General features: G+C 46.3%; 10 protein-coding genes across 10 annotated transcripts; 6 read left to right on the forward strand and 4 right to left on the reverse strand.

Moving 5' to 3' along the window:
• Window positions 1-30: 30 nt before the first annotated feature.
• Window positions 31-3783, reverse strand: GGS22DRAFT_180945 (cytochrome P450; the record flags this gene model as incomplete). Its single annotated transcript, XM_047963818.1, has 9 exons — window positions 31-96; window positions 165-301; window positions 362-819; window positions 867-982; window position 1943; window positions 1975-2347; window positions 2402-2712; window positions 2773-3614; window positions 3661-3783. The coding sequence occupies 9 exons, from the start codon at window positions 3781-3783 to the stop codon at window positions 31-33; spliced, it is 2427 nt and encodes an 808-aa protein (XP_047816712.1).
• Window positions 3784-4230: 447 nt separating this feature from the next.
• Window positions 4231-5164, forward strand: GGS22DRAFT_190859 (short chain dehydrogenase; the record flags this gene model as incomplete). Its single annotated transcript, XM_047965041.1, has 4 exons — window positions 4231-4710; window positions 4764-4871; window positions 4934-5014; window positions 5078-5164. 4 exons carry the CDS (start codon window positions 4231-4233, stop codon window positions 5162-5164), a joined length of 756 nt encoding a protein of 251 aa, XP_047816713.1.
• Window positions 5165-5402: 238 nt separating this feature from the next.
• On the reverse strand, window positions 5403-7695 carry GGS22DRAFT_41981 (general substrate transporter). The gene is made up of 6 exons (XM_047967041.1): window positions 7310-7695; window positions 6524-7241; window positions 6086-6455; window positions 5950-6030; window positions 5866-5894; window positions 5403-5702 (listed from the first exon to the last, which is right to left on the reverse strand). Exons 1-6 carry the CDS (start codon window positions 7409-7411, stop codon window positions 5488-5490), a joined length of 1515 nt encoding a protein of 504 aa, XP_047816714.1. The 5' UTR covers window positions 7412-7695; the 3' UTR covers window positions 5403-5487.
• A 284-nt stretch (window positions 7696-7979) lies between these two features.
• On the forward strand, window positions 7980-9352 carry GGS22DRAFT_190861 (DUF1479-domain-containing protein; the record flags this gene model as incomplete). Its single annotated transcript, XM_047965042.1, has 2 exons — window positions 7980-9044; window positions 9107-9352. 2 exons carry the CDS (start codon window positions 7980-7982, stop codon window positions 9350-9352), a joined length of 1311 nt encoding a protein of 436 aa, XP_047816715.1.
• Window positions 9353-9813: 461 nt separating this feature from the next.
• GGS22DRAFT_41983 (uncharacterized protein) lies at window positions 9814-11022 on the forward strand. The gene has a single exon (XM_047967042.1). The coding sequence runs from the start codon at window positions 10053-10055 to the stop codon at window positions 10797-10799; it is 747 nt and encodes a 248-aa protein (XP_047816716.1). The 5' UTR covers window positions 9814-10052; the 3' UTR covers window positions 10800-11022.
• A 296-nt stretch (window positions 11023-11318) lies between these two features.
• GGS22DRAFT_168996 (chromatin remodelling complex Rsc7/Swp82 subunit-domain-containing protein) lies at window positions 11319-13739 on the forward strand. The gene is made up of 3 exons (XM_047962244.1): window positions 11319-11585; window positions 11771-12773; window positions 12828-13739. Exons 1-3 carry the CDS (start codon window positions 11534-11536, stop codon window positions 13297-13299), a joined length of 1527 nt encoding a protein of 508 aa, XP_047816717.1. The 5' UTR covers window positions 11319-11533; the 3' UTR covers window positions 13300-13739.
• A 408-nt stretch (window positions 13740-14147) lies between these two features.
• On the forward strand, window positions 14148-15228 carry GGS22DRAFT_168997 (uncharacterized protein). Its single transcript, XM_047962245.1, has 2 exons — window positions 14148-14604; window positions 14728-15228. Exons 1-2 carry the CDS (start codon window positions 14437-14439, stop codon window positions 14800-14802), a joined length of 243 nt encoding a protein of 80 aa, XP_047816718.1. The 5' UTR covers window positions 14148-14436; the 3' UTR covers window positions 14803-15228.
• Window positions 15229-15889: 661 nt separating this feature from the next.
• GGS22DRAFT_42013 (FAD/NAD(P)-binding domain-containing protein) lies at window positions 15890-17745 on the forward strand. Its single transcript, XM_047967043.1, has 6 exons — window positions 15890-16161; window positions 16213-16672; window positions 16728-16907; window positions 16972-17022; window positions 17099-17445; window positions 17500-17745. Exons 1-6 carry the CDS (start codon window positions 15946-15948, stop codon window positions 17584-17586), a joined length of 1341 nt encoding a protein of 446 aa, XP_047816719.1. The 5' UTR covers window positions 15890-15945; the 3' UTR covers window positions 17587-17745.
• Window positions 17746-17904: 159 nt separating this feature from the next.
• Window positions 17905-19707, reverse strand: GGS22DRAFT_180948 (GMC oxidoreductase; the record flags this gene model as incomplete). Its single annotated transcript, XM_047963819.1, has 3 exons — window positions 17905-18845; window positions 18906-19619; window positions 19674-19707. 3 exons carry the CDS (start codon window positions 19705-19707, stop codon window positions 17905-17907), a joined length of 1689 nt encoding a protein of 562 aa, XP_047816720.1.
• A 2702-nt stretch (window positions 19708-22409) lies between these two features.
• GGS22DRAFT_180949 (Aldo/keto reductase) lies at window positions 22410-23527 on the reverse strand (the record flags this gene model as incomplete). Its single annotated transcript, XM_047963820.1, has 2 exons — window positions 22410-22898; window positions 22961-23527. The coding sequence occupies 2 exons, from the start codon at window positions 23525-23527 to the stop codon at window positions 22410-22412; spliced, it is 1056 nt and encodes a 351-aa protein (XP_047816721.1).
• Between the last annotated feature and the right edge of the window lie 61 nt (window positions 23528-23588).

Genomic DNA, 23588 nt, shown 5'->3' on the forward strand with positions numbered 1-23588 from the left:
GATTCAAAAGAAAGGGGTAATTACACCTAATTATTGTCCATTCGCTAGTAAAATGCGACCTCCATCGACACAAACAGAGATACCATCAACATATGCCTATTTGAACTAAGTTAGTATACGGTCGCCCTCATCGCAAAGCACAGGGCTGTCAAATTCACACTTACCCCCGCGCGACTCGCTAGGTAGATGACAACGCTCGCGATATCTTCTTCTCCCCCAGCCCTCCGTGCCGGAACCTTATCAAATAAATTGCTGAAAACGTTCCCCTCTTCACCAACAGGGTTCATCTTACTAGGAACAACTATCCTCAGGAATTAACAGACGGATTCAATGCTTGGTGAAAATCAATGGTCTCACTCACAACCTGGGTTGATACCATTCACCCGGACATAGAATCGACTGAACTTCGCTGCGAGTAGCCTGACTAGGTGATCAGTAGCAGCTTTGCTTGTCGCATAGCTCGTTAAATCGACATTAGTCACATTGTGCATGCTCGCACAAGAGCTAGTTATCACAATCGAGCCGCGGCCGGAAGTCCTATCCTTTTGCGCCGCTGCTACTAGCAAAGGTAGAAACGCGACAGACAGAAAGTAGTGAGCAGTGCTATTCACACTGAAGGTGTCTCTCCAGTCAGAATCTTTAGAAGACCACATAGAGGCATGCAGCTCATCTAGAGATGCTGATTGAACATCACACAGGATGGCGGGGTCTCTCCTAATACCGGCGTTGGATACTAGAAGATCGATGGATTGCTCTTGCTGTAAGATTCTCGCTGTAAGATCAGATATCCCCTTCTTAGATGAGACGTCACAAGCGACACTGCAAATGTAAGCGCGCGACCGCTTTTCGAAGTCGCATAGACTCACCCCACGGCGGTTCCGCCAGAGCTTTTTCCAAGCACACGGAGCTCGATAACCCGGTCATCTATAGGTTCTGTCGGTAGGGCGACTACATAGACTTTGGCGCCATTAACCACAAGACCCTATTGTTGGTTAGTGTTGAAGATGTCAGATAGATGTTTGAGATGTGCCTTGCAGATCATGAAGCCGAGACCAGATGTCCCTCCGGTTACGACGGCAGTGTAACCCTTCACCCCGAATAGTTGTGTGATGTCAAGTGTGGAAGCCATTTTTTGCGATTTTAACGTGTCTATAATATTAAAAGGGGCTTAACTTCAAGTAAGTGTCGCTATATTTGCGTTTACGCAGCTTGTTACCTACTGAGGCATTTAGTAAGTACCTAGGTAGGTAGGTAGGTAGGTATCTGTAAATGATTAACCTCACTATATCCACTTGTCGGAGCTACCGATTCTGTCTTGGTTGCTTATCTCGGTAGAACCGACGTATTCACCAAGTCTGTTACTAGGTACAGAGTAATTATCATTCTCCACTTAAATCTTCCTCTCGTAGAGCGTAGAGTCTTCGAAAATTCAGATGGCCACGTCGTGAAGGTATGATTAGTAATTATACATTATGTCAGCTTATCCTCTGGATTAGCTAATCTGTATTAGGTAAGCTTCCTAGGGAGCAAAGCTGACTAGCGCATAAGTTTTTCAATCAAACAATACGTCAATAGAGCAAAATATCTGGCACCAACTGTGCGACAGGCGTGGGTGCCTCTGGGACTTCCCGGAGAAGATTTGAAAAGGTAAAATCTGTATTGGTGAGAGAACATTGGATTTTAAAGTTGTAAGAAAGATTATGTAAGCAATATTATGTAAGTAATGATATGTAAGCAATTGGGGTTAGATCAGCTTCCTGCCTTTTGAATCATAGGTAGGTACTTTTACGATAGTATGATACAATGAAAATAAGTGCGATGGCTAAAAGTACTAGATATTACACTTGGATTGAGGTTATTGAACGTTCCCAGCTCAGGTGATACCTAGACAGAAAGGTACCATAGTAACAACCCTAACCGTCAGATGAACCCCAACCCTTACCCTAACCCTTACCCCAACCAAAATCACCCTACTCTTTATAATGATCCTTAGTCCGTTGCTCTGCGAGCTCTAAACATTCGGCAGTCATAGCTGTGTCACGAGGAATCAGCTTCACTTTGAAGAACCGTGGGATCGCTACTAGCGCAGTCTTGATCTCGTTATAATCGACGTAGTTAGTGTTTGGGGGCGCTTCGTCGCTTGCCACAATTTTGTAGCTAGACAAGAGACGCACCAAGGCCGCATATAGGAGGCGCGAAGCGATGTATTGACCCGAACATGCGCGAGAACCCGTTCCGAAGCTGAGATGTGGCAACCCACTTATCTCACGCTCTTGCGGAGGGTCTAGGCTCTTTAGCCAACGCTCAGGGTTGAAATTGCTTGCATTCTCTCCAAAGTGGTCGACGTCTATATGTGGGTGGTTAGTGGGGACATCGAATGGGTTCTGAAGTTCGATCTTACCATGATTGCCGGCTTGCGCATTGATCAGAATCATTGTCTTAGGCGGGATGATGGCACCATTCCAGTTGACTGCAGTTACCGTCTTCCTTGGCAAACTCATGGCACTAACGGTATAAAACCGGCCCGCTTCTTTAATAATCGCGTTGATGTAAGGAATCTTTTCTTCGACGAAGCAATTGGCCCAAGCATCGCGCATATCGGGATAGTGGCGCTTAATGTCTTCATAAGCTCGGTCCTGCCAAATCTGACCCTCTGGTGTTGAAAGCGATCCAATGGCGGAAGTCAACGTTCCTGGTATTGTTTCAAATCCCCTTTCAGTATTATTAGTTCTATCCAATTCCAAATTTAGAGCCAAATATGTAATCACTTACCCTGATACTAATGAAAGGCATATAGAAGAAACTTCAACACCGGTAAGCTTCGTCTCTTCGTCTTTGAGAATTGCAGCTGAAATGCAAGGTTTGTCCTTGCCTTCCTTGATCATTACTCGGACCTTGTCGAGAAGAAGATTCAGATAGGCGTCTCGTCTATCACGTAGCTCTTTGCTCCGGGAATTCTTCTCGTTATTCGGCACGTATCGTAGAATTGGAACGTAATCCTGATAGTTCTCCGATGCGCTGCGTAGAAGTGAAATAGCGGACCCAACATGAAGAATTTCGCGTAATAACTCGTCGTAGACTGCATCCATGCGAATTCCATAACAGAGAGTGAGCGTCGTATTCAGCGCATAACGCTGGATGTACGGACGAACGTCAAGTTCAATCTCGCCATTTCGGCTATCCTTTTTTATGTCTCGAAGAATACAATAACTCTCTAAGTCGAACATAGGGTAATAGTTTCTCAGAGCTGGCCGTCCGAGTGCTGTTCCAGCAGCTTTGCGCTTCTTCTTGCAAGACTCGTCCCAAGGCGATGAGCCTATGGTGAAGCCTTGAGTACTGCTGATGAGACCATGAAAAGTGTAAAGTTTGGGCCTGTCAATAACTGCGTTCTGGTTTCCAAGAAGCATTTTCTTGCAGTCTTCAAAGGAATTCACTACCACAGCTCGAGTATTCCCCAAGGAGATCTGGTAGACGGAGTGGTTGTATTGTCGCCACCATTTCTCACATACTGTAGCATGATCTTCACCAAGCTTTAGAAGATGGCCAAATATTGGAACAGCGCCGGGAATTTCAGGGAGGCCCTTTATGTGAGGAATGTCAGTAGCAAATGTAATCTGTTTCAGTTAACTCCTTGTCTGTACCATGGTAGCACTATCTTACCTGATAGATAATGATTGTGAAAAGAACGACTGCCACGGCGACTAGCGTCGACACTGTGCTTGGAGAGTCTTTAAGACCCTCCAGTGATAGAAAGTCCAGTATTATCTTAGTATGAGATGACATGGTGACCTTGTCTGATTCAAAAGGAGGTTGTGGATAGGGGTTGTTCAACTTGAGACGTATGTAACTGAAATGGTTACTATATGAATGCAGCCCTAAGCGGAGATCTCCAGTTCTACATCGTAATTCCGATCGCAGCCGTGGTTCTCCGTTATGGGTGATTGCGAGTTCAATTCGGTAGGACCGAAACGTCAGTCGGATGTACCGCTTGCCTACCTCCTAGGGGGTGGGGACAAATTAGACCAGCCAATACCCTCACACGAGCAACTAGCAATTGGCACTAGTCACTTACAGTACCTATGGAATAGGTGATTAAGAATTTGATGAAATCGCAATAATAATTCATGGACATTATCATGCCTTAATTATTTTCTTTTTAAAAAGAACCGTGCTACGGATATCTTGAGTCATTATTTGATGCTTCCCTAAAAATTATTAGTTCCAAGCAATATGACAGAAACCCCCGTCCTCCTCGCTACGGCTGGCTCAGCAGGACTTGGTGCTGCTGTCGTGCGTCTTTTTGCGAAAAATGGTTATCGAGTTGTCGTAAATTATGCCCACAACTCCGAGCGTGCAGCTGAGTTAATCAAGGAGTTGCTGGTCGCGACGAATCAGGTGGATGACAACGCTTACATAAGTATCCAAGCTGATCTAGCCATTAAAAACGACGTCGAACGTCTTGTTAAAGAGACGATATCTTATATGGGTAGAATCGATGTTGTGTTGTCTAATGGAGGCTGGACAAGATTCACGAACATGAAATCTCTTGATGACAACGTATCGGAAGATGATTGGGACCGGGCTTTTGCAATCAATGTTAAATCGCACATTTGGCTACTTCATGCCGCCAAAGAGGCATTAGATATATCGCGTGGGGCTTACATCACTACCGCGTCGATTGCTGGCTTAAGCAGCAACGGAAGCTCCCTTGTGAGATCACCACCATATACCTATGCCAATACCTCATTCTCTAATTTTTCCAGGCGTACTCCGTGACTAAAGCTGCGCAGATACACATGGCTAAACAACTAGCACGCATGGTTGGCCCGCGAATCCGGGTGAATACAGTATCGCCAGGATTACTTCTAACGGTAAACTTCTCAAATGCTATGGTTAAATCATAATATTTTTCGTTAACACCAGTATTTATTAGGAATGGGCGGAACGATTTACAGATGACCAAAAAGAAGCTCATAGACAGAAAACAGCGTTAAAGCGTTTTGTCAACATTGATGTTAGTATTTATCCGCGAACGTTTTAGAAAAGCGTACATTGTATTAATCTGAGAGACCATTAGGATGTTGCGGACCAGGTATTAACACTTGCAAAATCTTCAAGTACAACTGGTATAAATGTTGTTGTCGATGCTGGCTACATTCTCTGAAAATAGAAATTCCTGGTTACCTCTAAGATGGGTGGTTGGGGTTAGGGTTGGGGTTGGTAATTAGGGGCTGGGATTATGGGTACCTACCTAGTACCTACTATCAAGGGTCACAACCTAAACGGTATGCAAATAAACTACCTAGTATAAAGTATGCTCCTGGTTAATGAAATCGCAACCATGATAGAGTAATTGGATGGAAATTTAGTACCTAGTGTTGGTGTAAACAAGGTGGGTACGGTGGTAACTATGAAATGGAGGGATGGATGTTAAACGGAACAATTCTATAAACCAATACAAGAAGTCATAGCCTATCATCTATCTTATTATACCTGGACTTCCAAAGTCTTTGTATCCGGGGTCTTAGTCGTCTCGCTAGCCGACTTTCCAAGTTCACTATCCGTAATTGGTTTGTTACCGTCGTAGGCTTCAATCACATCTAATTGATCAACTGGGATTCCACGAAGGCGGTTATCGATCTGCTCAAGGGTCAAGCCCTTAGTTTCGACATAGGTGAAGTAGATAACGAGAGCGGCGAAGACTACAACAACGAGAGTTAGCGAGTTGTTCCTAAGAGAAGGGCTCTAGGAGTACTAAGCAAGGTAGGTATCTTAGGAGAAAAGACTTCTTAATCGACTAGATTAGGAAGTATTCAATTCTCAAGGCAGCAAGAGAGAGGGGAAGAGGGGCTTAATAATACGTACTATTCCATACAACTCCTATGATATAAAATCTATCGCAACATCGATCAGTAAAAGCTTTCGGTGCTTCCGAGGATCTGAACTTACCGCCATCCGATCCCAGACAGACCTATCGGAATAACATATTGGCAGAAGAAACCAACCAAAGAATCGAAGATCGTGTAGAAGCTGCGGACAGTATTAGGTAAAGTCTCCAAATATAGATTCAATGGTCTTTACTTACCCCATGCCTTTCGCGCGAATTGTGAAGTTCAACATCTCTGCACAATACGAAAATGACAACGGCGTCCAACTTATAGCGTATCCAACCTGGAAAATATAGACCATAGCTATGATCGCATTTCTTCCACCTACGGTATCAATGGCTGCCGCTGAAAGGCCGGCCATGCAAGCTAATACAGCACCTGACCATAGTGTTCCGCCAACAAGCATGGGAACCCTACCCACTTTATCAACAAGACAGATACCAATAAGTGCGATGACAAAAGCCACACAATTCTGACTCAGGTTGATTGCGAACTTGCTTGATTCGGAAGTGATGCCAGCCAAGGCGAGGACGTCGTCGAGATAGAACGTGATGATATTAGATCCAACTGCTAATTGTTAGGAAACAGCAAGGATCAATCATACATCATTTATGCGGGAGATTTATGTGGCGTACCTGTTTGTTCAAACATCCCAAGTGTGATCAATATGAAGCCGCGGCGAATATTTGCCTTATCGCTTAAGAAGGCCCTCCACCAAGCATAAAGAGTGGGGAAGCTGTTTTCCTTCTCGAAGGTGATCGTCTCCTTGATGTCTCTGAATTCCGCGACAACCAGGGGGTGAGTCTCGTCGCCACGGCCGTGGAATCTAGCAAGCACGGCAAGTGCCTCGGGCTCTCGGCCGCGAGACATAAGCCAGCGTGGGGACTCGGGAACCATGAATATGGAGATGATGCAACTCAATGCGGGAGCGGCCATGCAAATGCAAACGATACGCCAACTCCAGTCACCTTCTACCCTTCTTGCTCCATATCCTACGCCGGCGGATATAATGGCACCCGCGAGCCAACAGGTCCAGTATAAACCGGAAACGAAACCACGGTGCTTCGGCGGCGACAGTTCCACAAGGTAAGTTGGCACAGATGCAATGTCTATAGCTTTTGCAAAGCCAAAGACAATCCGTGCGACAAAGAATTGCGCAAGGGTTGTCGCCGAACTATGGAGGACCGTGGCGACCAGCACGATGCACGCCGAGGTCAATATGCCTCCTCGTCGGCCCCAATGATCAACGATGTAACCGGAAAAGAGACTTCCCACGATGGAACCAAGGTTTTGGACGGCAGTGAGCAACCCTTTTGTGTTTGAATCTATGCCAAACCTTGTCTTAAACGTTTCCTATTTTTAAAACGTTAACGAAGTTATACCGAAGTTATTGATATTTCCGTAGTGATAAGTGCACATACCGAAATGTTCAAGGAGGACATCATGCTAGTGTCATACCCGACGCTTGCGCAATTCAGCGCAGCGATCATGCAGACCAAAAACATGGGACTAAGACGAGCCATCTTGGAGATTGTCGCGTGTTCGATTGTACAAAAAACGAGAACAACACAACACGGTAACCTTCAAAATCGATGCCATGCGAGAGGAAATGAGTGGACCCCATATATAAACCCTTTGAGGAACTTACCGTAGGTAAGCCACCGTGCACTTGATTCCTGGCTAAGATATGAGATACGCGATAGATACCAAGGAGATGATACCAGGTATTTGGGTTATAGAGCAAGGTTCTGATTGAGGTTATCGTATCGGAGCCTCCGACTCCAGCCGGATTTAAGACGCAGTCGGCTCCAACCTAACGGACACTAAACCGACGAGATTCCCCACCCCTATGTCGGGTGGGGAACCACCTATCCAGGACAGAGGTTTGGGGTACGATGAGTAGATATAAACAGACTCTAAGCAGATGATACGACTTATCGATGAGGGTTTAGGAAGTGAAATATCATCGCAATCTATTCCCAAAAGAAATATCAACGTTCGTCTTCATATTTCTCCCCACTCCACTTAGCTCCTTGCGGCGAACGCGCATCTCCAATCTATTGCCCCTATTATTCTTAGGAATCTCTTACTATGCCAGGAGTCATTGAGAACTGGCCTGCATGGAAGGAGTTCGGTATTGCCCCGGACGAAATCACACAGGGCAAGGACTTCGCTAGCGCCAAAGCAGAGATTATCGCTCAATATGGGGAAGAAGCTCTACGTCAGGGTTGGCTCAGAGTCTGTAAAGACTTGGAAGCGGTCACTGAGAAACTCTCGGCGCTGGGGAGTGATTCAATTCCCATATTTCAAATGAAAGAGATATGCCACCATGGGCTTTCGGATGAGCAAAGTGCACAGTTGAAGTCCAGTGGTTGTTGCGTCGTCAGGGGTGTCATCCCTGAAGCGGAAGCAGACGCTCTGTTCCAGGACATGAAGAATTTGGTCGCCGAGAACCCCGGAAAGATTCTCGGATGGCCGCCAGAGTCTCCGTCGATGTTGAGGCTCTACAACTCCCCGACACAGGTAGCTGTTCGCACACACCCTAATCAAATATTACTTCAAAGAACCTTAAACGCACTTTTCCATGACGAATCCAACGAGACAAGCCCTGAGCCGTTAAGCTACACCGACGCAGCCCGGATTCGTCCTCCAGGACAAGCGTTTCTGGGCCTTGGTCCACACATCGACGCAGGCAGCTTGTGCCGGTGGACGGATTTACAGTACCGCAAAGTGTACGACTCGATATTTTCCGGCAATCCAGAAAAGCACGATGCGTTTGATCTCAGCGTCCGGAAAAATGCCGATCAATTCTTCTTCAAGGCCAACGCGCATTCTGTCGTCTTCCGCTCGTTCCAGGGCTGGACCGCGTTGACGCCTACGTCACCTTCTGCCGGTACACTGATGCTGTACCCGAATATCTCGTCGGTTATCGCTTATGTGTTATTAAGGCCCTTCTTTTCGCCTCCTAAGGATGAGAAGGATATCATGGATGCGACTAAGTGGACTTTTGACCCGGAGTCGGACTGGTTCCCGGGGACGATGAAGGAGCAGAGCCAGCGATTAAGTCTCAGCTCGCATCCTCATCTTCGTTTGCGAGAATGTCTCACCTATATTCCGGTTATGAAGCAGGGGGATACGGTTTTTTGGCACACTGATGTGAGTTTGACCTGAGTACACATCCTGCTTGGGACATGGTGAGCTATACTTACTATCAATAGATGTGTCATGCGGTTGACCCCGAGCATAATGGCGAAGGAGACGCCAGTGTCGTTTATGTCGCAGCATGTCCCACGACGGCTATAAATAAAGCCTATATCAAGACCCAGCTGCAAGCCGCTCTTCTTGGCAAGGGCCCACCAGATAGTCCCAATGTGGACATTGATGAGAGGAATTTGAAGGGATATAAGGGTTTTGTTGATATATCGCCGGAGGGTAAAACCGTGTTAGGATTCGATCTGCTGTGATAATCAGATATATTTACCAGGGTACATCACCTCAGCGGACGTTCAACTTCAGAATTATAAGGAATTAATATGGAATTTCAGAGATTCAGAGTAAATTTGCATGAGCGACCAAGAGCGACCAAAGTTTGAAAATAGAATGATCTCGGCACTTACAACACGTGATTTTAGAGTAGGTAGTACAAGAGAAATGTGCTGACTCATCGGGGCGGCGCATCGGTCCCATCGGTTCTACTTTCACCGATAACTTTTGCTTCTTTCTTACAGCCAAGCCAAACAAAGTGAATCAGGATGAACATCATACACGTGACCAGCTATGCTCACTGCACGGGAAGAGCGAATTCTCACAAGTGAATCAAGATGAGCATCATGCCTGAGCTAAATTGCCTTGGAGGGAAAGGTTTGCGGTAGGTCCGCGGTCCGCCCATTGGTGGGGAGTGAATACGGCGTAATGGTACTGGCGGAGTGGGACGGTGCTAGTTCCGCTAGATGCATGAGAATCACAAAGCCACATTGCACGGAGTCGATCGATCATCTCGAAGACAAAATATATATAAATCCGGAGGTCAAACCCGTATGGCAACATCTCAGACTCTTATGACAACATCAGCGACCTAAATTGTGTACTGAATCCTCAGTACACCCATCGCACTCCACCATTCTACCCGCCAAAATACTAGCCGTATCTCATCCCGCCGCCACAATGCCAACTACGTCATCACCACACCAAATCCTCTTCTACGACATCGCCCCAGGCCCGCCTATCCGGCCATTCGCGCCTAACCCATGGAAGGCCAGATACGCGCTAAACTTCAAGCGCGCCAACTTCATCACGAAATGGGTTGCGCTACCGGACATAACAGCAACGCGCAAAAGCCTCGGCGCGGACCCGGTTAGGTTTCTGGCCTCGGGAGAACCGTTCTACACGCTGCCCGTGATTAAAGACACGTCGACCGACGAGGTTGTCGGAGATTCCTTCGACATCGCCGTGTACTTGGAGAAAAAATACCCGGATGAGCCCGCGTTGTTTCGGAGCTCAATTGGGGTGTACGCTGCGTTTAACGCGCATATTGATTCGATATTCCCTAAGGGAGGGATCTTGTTCTCGGAGGGCTTCCCGTTTGATCCGGCGAACGAGGAGCAGGTGAAGGCGGAGTTTTGCAGACGCGCGGGGTTGACGTCGTGGGATCAACTTACCGTGAGTGGGGAGGAGAGGAGGAAGGTTGTGGAGAGTTACGAGGTCTCGTTGGCGGAGGCCGCGAAGTATTTTAGGTATTCTGAGGGTCCTTTTATAGGGGGTAAGGAGCCTGATTATGCAGATTTTATTGTTGGGGGTTGGTTGATGATGCTGAGCCAAGTGGTTGCTGAGTGGAAGGAGATTCGCACCTGGCATGGTGGTGTTTGGGGAAGGTTGCATGATGCTTTGGAGCCGTATAGGGGGACATGGTAATTTGGAGAGAATGTAATTCGGAATCTATTGGTGTATATTATTGAGGGTTTTGGTGTAGGACATTACTAGGTACCTACGGGTACCTAGCCATGGTGTCCAAGTCTAACCAAAACGTAGGGAGCATTAGGAGAGCGCTCAAGTTAGATGAGTTTGAGGGAAAGGGTGCAACTGCATTAGAGAAAAGTTTTAGATATCAAAATAAATATATCAATTTGCATGTTAATCTATTTGATTTACAGGCAGTATAGTTGTGACTGAAGAAACAAGAACGGACTAAGATTCTTCGTCCCCTTTTCTCTATAATTCATTGACAGGCACAAAGATAATTTCCTACCTAGGTACCTACATACATATAATGATTTCCATAGTTTATTAAGCATACCTATATACTAGATTTTGACGGTTTCTAGGTACCTATACTTCAAATTTATGATGATTCCATATGAGTTAAACAAACGAGAGGAGAATAGGAGGCATGGCGAGAATGTAAGATCACGTGCACACGTGCAGTAGCAAAATCTTGAGCTTTCAGTCACGTCACGTGTAACGCTTCCACCGGACCAAAAGTACCAGGTATCTTTTGAAAAGTAGACCCACATTTCGGAATCGCGTTGCCTTTCTAACTTTCAAGGTTCATCGACTCCGAATCTTGAATACCTCCATCATCAGCAACCTCGACTGCGTATTTTTACCTGGCCGAAGATTGCCAACTCCTTCCTTTGATAACTTCAATCATGCCTCGACGTCCCGGTCGCGCAGCAGCCAAGCGTGCTGCTGCAAAACTCGGTAAGTTAGTATTGATTATTTTCAATCAATTCCGATTTGAAGATTCCCAATTTCCAGGTTTTGTGAATGCGCGATTGGAACTTATCCATTGCGCCTATGATTCTTGTTACACCTATCAAACCCTTATACCCCACAATATTGTCGCGTTTAAGAATGCCCTATTAATACTTGCCTTCTTCATTTAGAGAGCACTCCCAGGGCTCTGGAAGAGATCGAGGATGAGCCCATGCCCGATGTCGAGGGTTCTGATGCAGAACAACAAGTAGATCCAGAGGAGCAAGAGAATGAGGAAGACTCAGGCGCGGAGCCTGAAGAGAACCAAGATTCCGATATTCCCTCCGTGAAATCCCCTTCCCCTCCCCCTCAACCTGTCATCCGACGACGACGCCTAGGCCGTCCTCCCAAGAACCGACCACCGGATTGGGACTCTCTGCCTCTCGAGACCCCTCAACGCGATCCTAATGATCCTCCCCGACGACGCGGCCGTGGTGGCTGGAGGGGACGAGGTGGTCGCAAGGGAGCTTCTTATCAACCTACTCAACAAACCATCGATAAAGAAGGCAATATGATGGATATTGTCGATGATGAGGTCGCTTTACCGGAGGATCCTGAAGGAGAGACCAAGGTTGACAAGTCCGGAAATCTACAAGGTGGTCGCGAGTATCGTTGCCGTACATTTACCGTTGCAGGCCGAGGAGACCGACTCTACATGTTGTCGACCGAACCTGCCCGCTGTGTAGGATTCCGAGACTCTTACCTCTTCTTCACGAAACACAAGCGACTCTACAAAATCATCGTAGACGATGATGAGAAGCGTGACATGATTGAACGAGATATTATACCCCATTCCTACAAGGGCCGTGCCATAGGAATAGTAACGGCTCGGTCGGTTTTTCGGGAATTTGGCGCGTTGATCATCGTAGGCGGGAAGCGGGTCTTTGACGACTACGAAGTTGCGAAGGCCAGGGCTGAGGGCGTTGTCGAAGGTGAACTCGCTGATCCTAACGACAAGTTTATCGAGGGCGAAGAGTACAACAAGAATCAATATGTAGCTTGGCACGGTGCAAGTGCCGTCTATCACTCCGGTGCGCCTTCTGTCCCCACGCAGAATGGTAAAGTGGACAAGCAGAAGAGACGGGTTAACATTACCGATGTTAACTGGCAGCTTGAGCACGCTCGTGAAGCAAGGTATATTCCTCATTCATCTATTACTGCCTTACTTAGGACTGACATACTCCCCAGCCGTTTCAACTCCGATATTAGTTCCATTCGACGTCTTAATCTCTCCGGTGTTTATGATGTTCATACCAATTCCATGCTATATCCTGCAAACATGCAGCCTACTCATGCGAGATTTGAACAAGTTGCAGATTCGGCTGCTCCCACCGATAGCGTACGCTTTCCTCCGATGGACCTCAAGATTCCGCGCAACTTTAAAGTTATCGATACCATCATGGAAACGCCTTCTGCCAGTCTTTCACATGCCGTGTATGAGCAACGCGAAGTGCCTGATTTCTTGGCCCCCTTCCAAGGACTTGGGGCGGTGTCAAGGGAGATATATGATGAGCTCCCGGACGAATGCAAGGAATCATTCAACAAGGCTTTGGACCAGGAGAACACCTGGAAATCCAAGTGGGGCAGCGAATCGACCAATGGCCACAGAAGACAGCCAATCATCGATGCTGCCATCGTTCCCTACAATCGGCAACAGTGATGGTCCCGCTATTCGAAATTCCACTTATGGCTATGAAACCGTGTATTGGATACAACGTTTGTATCTACCAAATTTGCCTCGCAAATGACAGTTGCCCGTTTATTTCCACATCAACCTCGTCGGAAGAGCGTACCCCTCCACCGCCCGACTATGGAAAGCAAGCCCAATTCGTTATCGATGGCTATTCTATCACACCTTAATGTGTACACTACTAAAGTCAGAGGCGTTATTGGTTGCGAAAAGTGGTAAAGGGGCGTTATCCAGTTGATACCACGGATTCGACTCGTACTTCAGGCAGCTAGGTTATTTGTAGGCTGGCATTAGTTCGTGGTGGGCGTTTGGCTTTGCTTGCTGAAGTTACTTGTACATTCCCCTGACGCATTCCCTCTATACCTTCCAATAACATATGATGCGGAAGGACAATTGATATTATTCCCGAGTTTAGTAGTATCCATGCTATAAGTGACGTACCTAAGTTTATGGTCATTTTCAAGGCGTAAGTGACCGTCATTGGACATTAATCATTGTTTTATAGGCAATCGAAAAACCTGCTTCTGTAATGCCGAAGTCCGATTGAGTGAGGCATGCTTGAAGTTGACAGTTTCATCAGCCTCAGGAATGTTGATCGAGGACCACGTCAAGCGCGTGGTTCGAATCGGCAATATTATATGGCCTCGTTTTCAGGTCAGGCTGTTAAATATAGGTACTTAATTCAATCGCCGGGGGGAGCTCTTGAGGTCACAATCATCCAATCAGAACATCGAACCCGCCAATCATTCACTCTAGGAACCTAAATAGGTACACAAACAATTCGCTATCATGCATAACCTGGTCAACCGTAATACTTACCTACGTATCTACTGTTTGTATATTTGTTTTTTGGCACTACCTACGTAGTACCTAGGCAATAGCCAACGTGCAATACCAGAACGCCCTAAGGCAGACACGGATAAGGCTCTGTCTTTTCCTTGTGTTTACCCGCTAGCACTATATATATCTAGCTCTCAGTCAGCTTCACGCTCTCCAAGACTCTACGTACCCAAGGCTATCTACCTACCTATACTATTTCGTTCCTAAAAGTCCAGAATTGTTCATATCACAGTTATATATCTCTAAATCGAATTAGGTTAAAGTTCTATGGCTGATATCCGCAAGAATGGAACAGACAATGATGCAACCGATCAAAGTACTGGGAACAAGTTTCCAATCCAAACGCAGCTCATTGACAGTCGACATATCCGGGATCCGACGCATCTCGTGTTACTGTTGAATGATGAATATGGGAATGGCAATTATGAAGTCGAGGTAAGTGTATACTTTGACATTATGACTACGTGGAGTCCTTATGTCCAAGTCGTTTTGATATGTACCTACCGAAGCATAAACTACATCGTCCAAGATACGGTCACTCTGATAACATTTTTATAGATGCGACATAATTACTTCACCATTCGCGCGCCCGGGAAACTTCAATGGAGCCAGGTGTCTGCGAGATGTCGTTAAATAGGTGCAAAATCACGCAAATCGGATGATTGACCTTGGACGGGCGGTTGGGTGGATATTTCTTTCTCTCGAATTCTTTACCTTGATATTATCGGAAGTCTTGTCATGGTTTTGATATGCTTTAGATGGATGGTTGCGATTGAACCTGGAAATATGATCTCGAAGAGCTACGCTCTGGTCACAATCTAGGAAGCAAGTGGGCGACGTTACGACTTTACGAATTATCACGTTCCTTGAAACACGAGTACCATGTGGGAAGAAAGATTTATCGAGGGGTCTCCTTGAATATTAAACAACAAAATGAAATATGAAAAGAAAAAATCTCGTCGATGATGTAGTACGAGGTTTGTGCTATTATCAACACTCATTAATATTATTAGACTTATCAGATATATTGAATAGGTAGCAATAGCCAATATACGGCCAACTCTTTCATTCCCAAGTTGTCTCCAGTGAAAGTATCAGTTAATCAGGACAGGAGAGTCGTTCATTGCACCAACCTAACCCACCTTTGACACCTACCCACCTAGTACCGACATAGTAGAAAATATCACTCTGCAACCCTTCAACTAGTACTTCTAATAAGATAGGATCTATTCATCATATAATGTATTTTTACATGTACTTACATACCAGTACTGCTAGGTACCTACCTACCTAGTACCTAGGCATCTTAGGGGATAAAGTGGGGATGGCCTGAACTTCTCTAAGGAGGTTTGTTAAAGGTAATTACTCCTGAATAAGGGACAACAATACACTTGCCATTTCAAATCGAACAAACCTACCTACTTACTTATCCGCGAAAATTAACTCGAGAAACTGAAGATATCTATTATCTCGACCAAATTTTGGACGAAACTTATACTTGTAACTCGAGTAACCTAAGGGTGTGAAAAACTAATAATGTGGATCTTCCCTAGAATGGCATTTTGTTCAACGTTTTATTAAACATGATTGGCCGGAGTTAAGCAAGCAACCCTGCAAGGAATAAGTGGCATAAACTAATATTGCGTGCTTTCACGTGACCACCGATTCTTCTCATTTTCCAGACTAAATTAAAACTTATGATCAATCAGCTCCGAGTTTCAGATTTTCAGTTTTGCATTGCCCAATCATAGACCTAATTCAAACATATCTTGAAATATGGCGGCAGTTGCCATGCTTCGCCCACTTGTCAGGGCTCCCATTAGGGGACTTGCAAGAACATATGCCACTATACCAGCGAAGGCTCATCATCGTGTCGTGGTAGTTGGAGGAGGAACTGCTGGTGTAACAGTCGCAGCTCAGTTACAACGAACTCCGGAGTTCGAAAATAAGGATATAGCTATCTTAGATCCAGCACAGACGCACCATTATCAGGTAAGTTCTCTGAGTTTCTTAATGATACCCAAGATACTAATTTCAACGTAGCCGGGATGGACACTTGTCGGCTCAGGCCTAAGATCCCTTGATGATATGCATAAGCCCCTTTCCAGCGTGGTTCCAAGGGGTGTTAAGCACTATCCTCTACGAGTATCTACTTTTGACCCCAAAAACAACTCGATCAAGACATCCGAGGGAGTTGATGTCTCGTACGACTACCTGGTTGTTGCTCCAGGCCTTGAGACAAACTTTGCCGGGGTATCGGGTCTAGAGGAAGCCCTACAGGATCCTGCTAGCCAAGTATCATCTATCTATTCAGAAAAGACAGTTGAACAGGTCTGGAGAAATATTCAGTCATTCAAAAAGGGTCCAGCCATCTTCACTCAACCTGCTGGCGTCATAAAATGTGCCGGTGCCCCTCAGAAGGTCATGTGGATGGCCCTTTCACAATGGAAGCGGGATGGTGTGCGAGACAATATTGACATTACTTTCGCAACTGGCGGTCCTTGTAAGCACTTAATCATTACTTCTTGTACGATCCTCTCATATTAACCCTGATGCAGCCATGTTTGCTGTTCCCAAATATTCGCAAGCCCTTGAAGAATTACGTAAGCAACGTAATGTCGAGGGTTTCTTCCAACATAACCTCGTGAAGGTAGACCCGAAGAAAAAAGTTGCGACATTTAAAAATTTAGCTGAGGGTGCTCAAGGGGCTCTTGTAGAGAGAGAATTTGGTTTCCTCCGTAAGTATATCGCTATAACACCTTTTTAACTCCCAAAACTGTTGCTAACGATATATTTCAATAGACGTCGTACCACCGCAGAAGCCTTTTGATTTCGTTGCCAAATCAGAGTTGGGTAAGTTGCATCTCATATATATCCTATATGAAGCCAGGTTAAATTGAACTTAAGATGGTTAACATTCCTTCCCCAGCTGATGCGGCAGGATGGGTCGACGTTGACAAGTCCACAACCCAACACACGAAATTTAAGAATATTTTCTCGCTAGGCGATGCATCTAGTCTCCCAAATAGCAAGACGGCAGCTGCCATTACCGCACAAGCGCCAGTCTTAATAGATAACCTACTTGCGGCTATGAAAGGCAAGGAGCTTAAAGCTTCATACGACGGCTATGCAAGCTGCCCGCTCCTTACTGGCCACAACGAACTTATGCTCTGTGAGTTTAAATACGGCGGAATACCTAAGGAGACCTTTGCAGGCATACTCGGAGGCCAGGAGTCACCTAGTAGGCTATTCTACCATTTGAAGAAGGATTTCTTCGTAAGTCATATGAGCTCCTTATTCATATGAGCTATTCAGCTAACATTTCTCTAGCCATATGTATATTGGAGCCACTTCCTTAACGGCACTTGGTACGGACCGAGTGCATTTTTCAAGCCCGATACCACGGTTAAGGCTTAAGCTCAAGCACGTCTTAACAACCTCAAAGAGATAGACAATTAGATCATGTATATAAACCTGCTGTAGATACCACGTCATTTTGTTCGCATCAACGAATCATATCAGGCATTTTATCAACTTTGCACGTATTTGGAACTCGAGTTACTATGCAAGATGAACATATTATGAAGGTGAATTTGGTCCCCCTTTTACCCATGTTTCCACTCTTATTTGGTTAATGGCGGTAACACACCTGGGCAGGTTAAAAAGGGATTGTCTCTATCTCTCCATATACATCTACCTAGTGAGACTCATTAACATTGTATAGGGCGAATGCGATCACTCAAGGCCAAATTCCTTCACCAACTTCTCCGCGCAAGTGATTCCCGTAACATAAGCAGCCGCCTGCACATGGGCGCTTGGCAAGACAGGCACGGCGCTCAAATCAGCCACGCAAAGACCCTCGATACCAATGACCCTGAAGTTATTATCCACAACCACATTCGAATCCCCAGGCTTCCCCATCCTTGCCGTCCCCGTCATATGCAAGCTCGAAATAACCTTCTGAGACCAATGCTCCATAATATCCTCGTCAGAATCCGATTTCGGACCACTCAGCATCGCGACCGTGTTCTTCGCATACGACTCATGCTCCGTAAACCGCAAGACCGCGCGTAACGACTCAATCGCTACCCGTCGGTCAAACGGCGCAGTCAGGAACTTCGAGTCGAATTTCAGCGGCACGTCCGGGTCCGACGACTGCAGCGTGATTTCTCCCCGGCTCTGCGCGTTGAAGTACCACGTCACGATGCCGTGGTAATTCAACGTCGGTAACGTCGGGTCGAACCAGTGCGCGGGAAAATGCGTCACGACTTCGTAATGCGGCACTGTGTCCAGCAGGATGAACCGCTGTTCTTCCGCCGGCAGGTCCTGGAATTCTTTCGTCTCTGCGATATTCGCCATTTTGAAAAACCCGATCCCGGCCTGGCTGCCGTGGATCGCCCACGGCCCGGTCCCGTCTTTCTTCCATTGCTCCATGGCGGCGTCCATTGCTTGGGTGGAGCCGTAGAAGGAGGCGCTGGAGCTGCCGGGCTCTTTGCGGCTGTGCACGATTGGCACGCATAGGTGGTCCCGCATGTTTTGGCCCACGGCTTCGTTGGCGTGGGTGATGGGGATTTTGTACTCGGTTAGTTGGGAGGCCGGCCCGATGCCGGAGTGCATGAGGATCCTGGGGCTGTTGAGGGCGCCTGCGCAGAGGATGACTTTCTTTGATGCGAAGTCTAGGGGTTGTTAGCGATCCTGGATTCAATTCGTTGCTGAGGTTTGGTGAGCGGTCTTACACTTCTTTCCGTTTGATTCTACTCCGATTGCCTTTTTGTTTTCGATGATTACTCGTTGCACTAGAGAGTTGACGATGACGGTCAAGTTATCCGGCGCCGGCGTTATCAGATCTGCCGCGGTGGAACGGACGCCGTTTTGACAGGAACTGATGGCTACCGACATCCCGATCGGATTTCCCGAGTTGTGGTCTGAATTTAACGGAAATCCAGCTTGCTCAAAGCAGTCGAGCATCTCAGTGAGATCTTCAACGCATTCCTTGGCATACCCGACCTTCAGGGGACCGGATGTACCGTGATCTGTGGCTTTGGGTGCGGCGTACTTCTTGTCGATTCCCGATGGTGGTTCGCCGTTGAACGATTCCAAGTTCTTAAACCGAGTTTGCATGCGTTCCCATCGGAAGTCGTCGTCGCCTACGATCCTTGCCCATTCATCGTAATCATCTCGGCAGCCGACGCTGTACCCAGCGAAATTGACGGCGCTCCCGCCTCCTAGCCCACGTCCTCCCGGAAGGTCTATTTCTCGGTTACCGCAATGCTCCTGGGGAGTTGTCTTGTATCCCCAGTTCATCTCCTGGTTGAAGAATGTCGTCCATCGCTGCCCATCCACACGGAAATTGTGGTTATCGTTCTTGCCTCCGGCTTCTAGTAGAAGTATAGTCGGTTTCTTGGGAGATTTCGCTAGAGTGGATGCTATTGCGCATCCTGATGGTCCACCTGTAGACTGTCAGATCGGAGTCTGATGGTAAATTCAATTGTGGACTTAGTTACCACCAACGACTATGAAGTCATATGTAGATGTCATGATGATTTATTGGGTATGAGTCCCGATGAGTCTTGGATGATATGATCAAATGTGTAAGAACCTTGGACGTCTATGGGCTGATATCTTAAGAATTATCACCACTCCGATGTGACAGTCACTACCTAATGACGCACGTGAATAGAGGCATAGATTAAGTGAACTTGAATAATCAGAAGCAGTTTTATGTATAGAAGGTAGAAGCTACTTCCAACCATTTATGTAACGTGGTGCTTATTAAGGCAATATCATATCTGGCCAAGCCTGAATGAACACGCACGACAAAATTTCTCGTAAGATTTCGTGAGCTGTATCCGTGGACTGATTTGCTAGTTTTCCTCATACCACGTTCCTCTTCCACTCCGTCCAGTATTTTGAAGCTCACCGCTTGATTTACTCGTATATTGAGTCGCTATAAGCTCTTCCAGGGTCCCAAATGGTCGGGTACACATCAGCTTAGACCACCAAAAACCCATCTTGGCGTGGTGGATATTCGCTTGTCACTGGACGGGTTGATAGGTCTTTGCGGCGCGTACGGCTTTTCAGTTTGAAGTAATCCGTAAATCCGAGAACAGGTTAAAGCTTGCAGAATGTGATGAAACAATCGAGCTTGAAACTGAGGCACCTACCACCTACACGCATACGCGCGCTTTCAACCATTCGCGGCACGCTTTTAACCCCGCAATACCTCCCTTACGGCGAGCTGGTAAATAATCGACGAAAGAGGTATAATGTTGGTAGATCGAGCATTTCATAGTCTATCCGATCATTGTAAGTGGACCTAGCTAGACCTTACAGCAATAGTAGCGTGCGGCATGCTTTTGTTGCAATTTTTATGGTGGACTGATCGATGTTTTATCAACGAATTTCATTGATCGAGCCTTCGTTGTAGTAAGATCGCTGCTCGCCGTGCTTATGTGGGGCTTCAATTTACAGCGAGGTTCGCACCAGCCACAGGGCTAGCTTGTTCGCTGGGACCACCCAACTAGGTAATAATGGGCTATAACCACCGCTGAATATTCTCCACTGGTACTCTCAAATCCATTAACGGGTAAAATATTCTAATGGCACGGAAGAAAATTCAATAAATTTCATCAAACATACCTAGGTAACTGCTATAATCGCTCTTTGAGCAATTTTCTTTTTAAAAAAAGGATAGAACGTTGTATGGATCGCGTGGGTTTTTAGGTACAATACGGTTGGAGACAGCGCTTTCATCAGATCAGTCAGGTCAGTCGAAGCCATTCAACTGACCTGATTGATTAGTCAGCAAGTAGTGAACTAATCTGATCAGATCAGTCAGTCGGACTAATCAGATAACTAATAAAAGTAGGTACGCACTAAGCTCTTTATACTTATTAAAATATTTATTTTAAAAAGGTACTTAAGTACTTCTTCTGTTTTATTTCAGCCAATTAGAACGCGTATATAAGTAGGACCATAACAAAACACCAAACTAACGCTACTAACAGTCGAAAAAAATAACGATTTGAACTGATCAGTCGAAAAAAAAAGGCAATCTGGACTGGTATTGACTTAGTCTGACTGAATCAGGTCAGATTTCGGACTGATTTGGTGGGAGCGCTGGTTGGAGATTTTAATGTCACATTGGAGGGGTAGGGCGCTGATGCTGACGCCTTAACTCGGCTCCAGAGACGGGGTACTGATTCATGACGCTAAGCTCATTTCTCATATTTCCTTCCCTTTGGTACTCCTAATCCAACCTTCCCGTGAACTTTTTATTATTAAAAGACAATGCTACTCTGTGTTGAGAACTTAGAATATAACCAATAGCGATCTTATCCCTTCTCCTCACGAAATCTCCCATAGGTGAACGCTACTATATTCATGATACCTAAGCCGGGGAAAATCTACCATGGCACCTTAACACATAATACTCTAATTCGCGAAGTCGGAGACAATACCTACCTTTAGTATTCATCTCATTTTCGTTTTAATGAAGTTGACGTTGAATGATAGGTATTTTTATCATTAAGTTGAGAGCGCTACTTTTTTCCTAGCGACTTGCGCATCGTCACATGAATTACCAAGAGGTAAGGTTGTTATAATGACTTGACGGAAGATAGGATAACTGCCCCAATCGCTTCATGCACCCCCTTACAACGAGAGAGGGAGAGGATCAAGGACCTGACTAGACTACGGGAATCGGTGAAGATCATAGGAATGTACCATAAACGAAGCCTCCTTTATAGGACCGGAGCGATACGGGTCGTGAATTCGCAAGCTGGGAGATCCTGAAGAAGCTCACAAAGCCAAACCCAGATGGCGGACGAGCGCAAACGCTGAGTAAAAATGGCTGAAAGGAACAGGCTCACCATGGGCGACGCGATTAGTGATTTTCTGCGAGACCATTCCGAGATCACACCTGAAAGGTTCTCCGGTATGAGCCTTGGTTACAAAGGTTATTTTCACCAACGACAGTTCCAGTTTCTTTTATGACAACATTCCAATGCGACATCTTCATTTTTCCGAACCGCGACGAATGGATCCTTTCGCAAGTGTTACTGGAAGACTAATAAAATAATGCTGACACATTGCATCTCAACCCCTATTTTATTGCTCCAACATCTGCTTAGGTATGCTTATCGCCGCATCAACTTTATATCTATACTTCTAATAGAAAATGCGGCTTGATCCCATCTACCAATATATGCAGCTGTCTATTTCTATGCGTCTGCTACCCCTCATAATCGTTCACGTCCATACGCAAATGGCTTCTTGGGAGTGTTGTCGAGAATCTTCTCAATCTCCTCCATCACCTCCGGCGTCAGCTTCTCGGCAAACTTAAGAGCCTTCACGTTCTCTTCGATCTGCTCGACCTTCGTGGCGCCGAGAATGACGGTGCTAACATTCGGGTTCTTGATAGTCCACGCTAATGCTAGCGACGCGGTGGTTCCGCCAAGACGCTCGGCAATCGCCGTCAATTTCTTGACCTTTTCGATCTTGGCCTTGCCCTCCTCGCTCTGCAGCATCTTGATCGTGTTGTCGAAAAAGTCGCCGTGCTTGGCGAATCGAGAGCCGTCGGGAATACCATTGTTGTACTTGCCGGTCAAGAAGCCAGAGGCTAGGGGAGACCAGATGGTTGTACCATACTTGAATTGGTCAAATAGCGGGGCATACTCAACCTCGAAGCGCTCGCGGTGGAAAGCGTTATATTGTGGTTGCTCGACTACCTAAAAATATGGTTAAAACTTCATGCACCTACTTCATTTTTCTTGGCTAATTGAAAACCTACAGGGGCGATGAGATTATATCGCTCTGCGATCTGTGTTGCCTCCATAATCTGGGTTGCGCTCCACTCGGAGGTTCCCCAGTAGTAGGCTAGGTTGAGATTTTGAATGACTTGGGTGAATCCCTCGACGATCTCCTTCATCGGCGTAGCGGGGTCGGGACGATGAGCGAAAACCACATCGACATAAGGTTGCTGTAATCGCGCAAGAGAGCTCTTGAGACCTTCCACGACGTGCTTTTTGCTAAGACCGCGGGTGTTCGGCTCCTTGCGACCAGTGCCGAAGAAGACCTTGGTAGTGAGAACGTACTCGTCTCGAGGCCAGTCAAGCTCCTTCAAGGCCTGACCCATCTCAACCTCCGACTCCCCGTTGGCATAAGTTTCCGCCGTGTCGAAGGTGTTGATTCCGTGGCTCCAAGCTGTCTCGAGACATTTCTTGACGATTTCGCCTTTCTCGGTACCTCCATAGGTTAACCATCCGCCCAAAGACAGCACGCTAACCTTGAGACCTGTGGGACCAAGGTGGCGGAACTGCATGTCCTTGGGGTCATATGCGGATCTAACGGCAGGCATTGTGGCTATTCTTCTCGCGTGTAACAGTTGTAGACGGGATGTTGAGGTGATGATTGGAAAG

This window comes from Annulohypoxylon maeteangense, assembly GCF_022496945.1.
Source record: "Annulohypoxylon maeteangense strain CBS 123835 unplaced genomic scaffold GGS22scaffold_14, whole genome shotgun sequence".
Taxonomy (NCBI): domain Eukaryota; kingdom Fungi; phylum Ascomycota; class Sordariomycetes; order Xylariales; family Hypoxylaceae; genus Annulohypoxylon; species Annulohypoxylon maeteangense.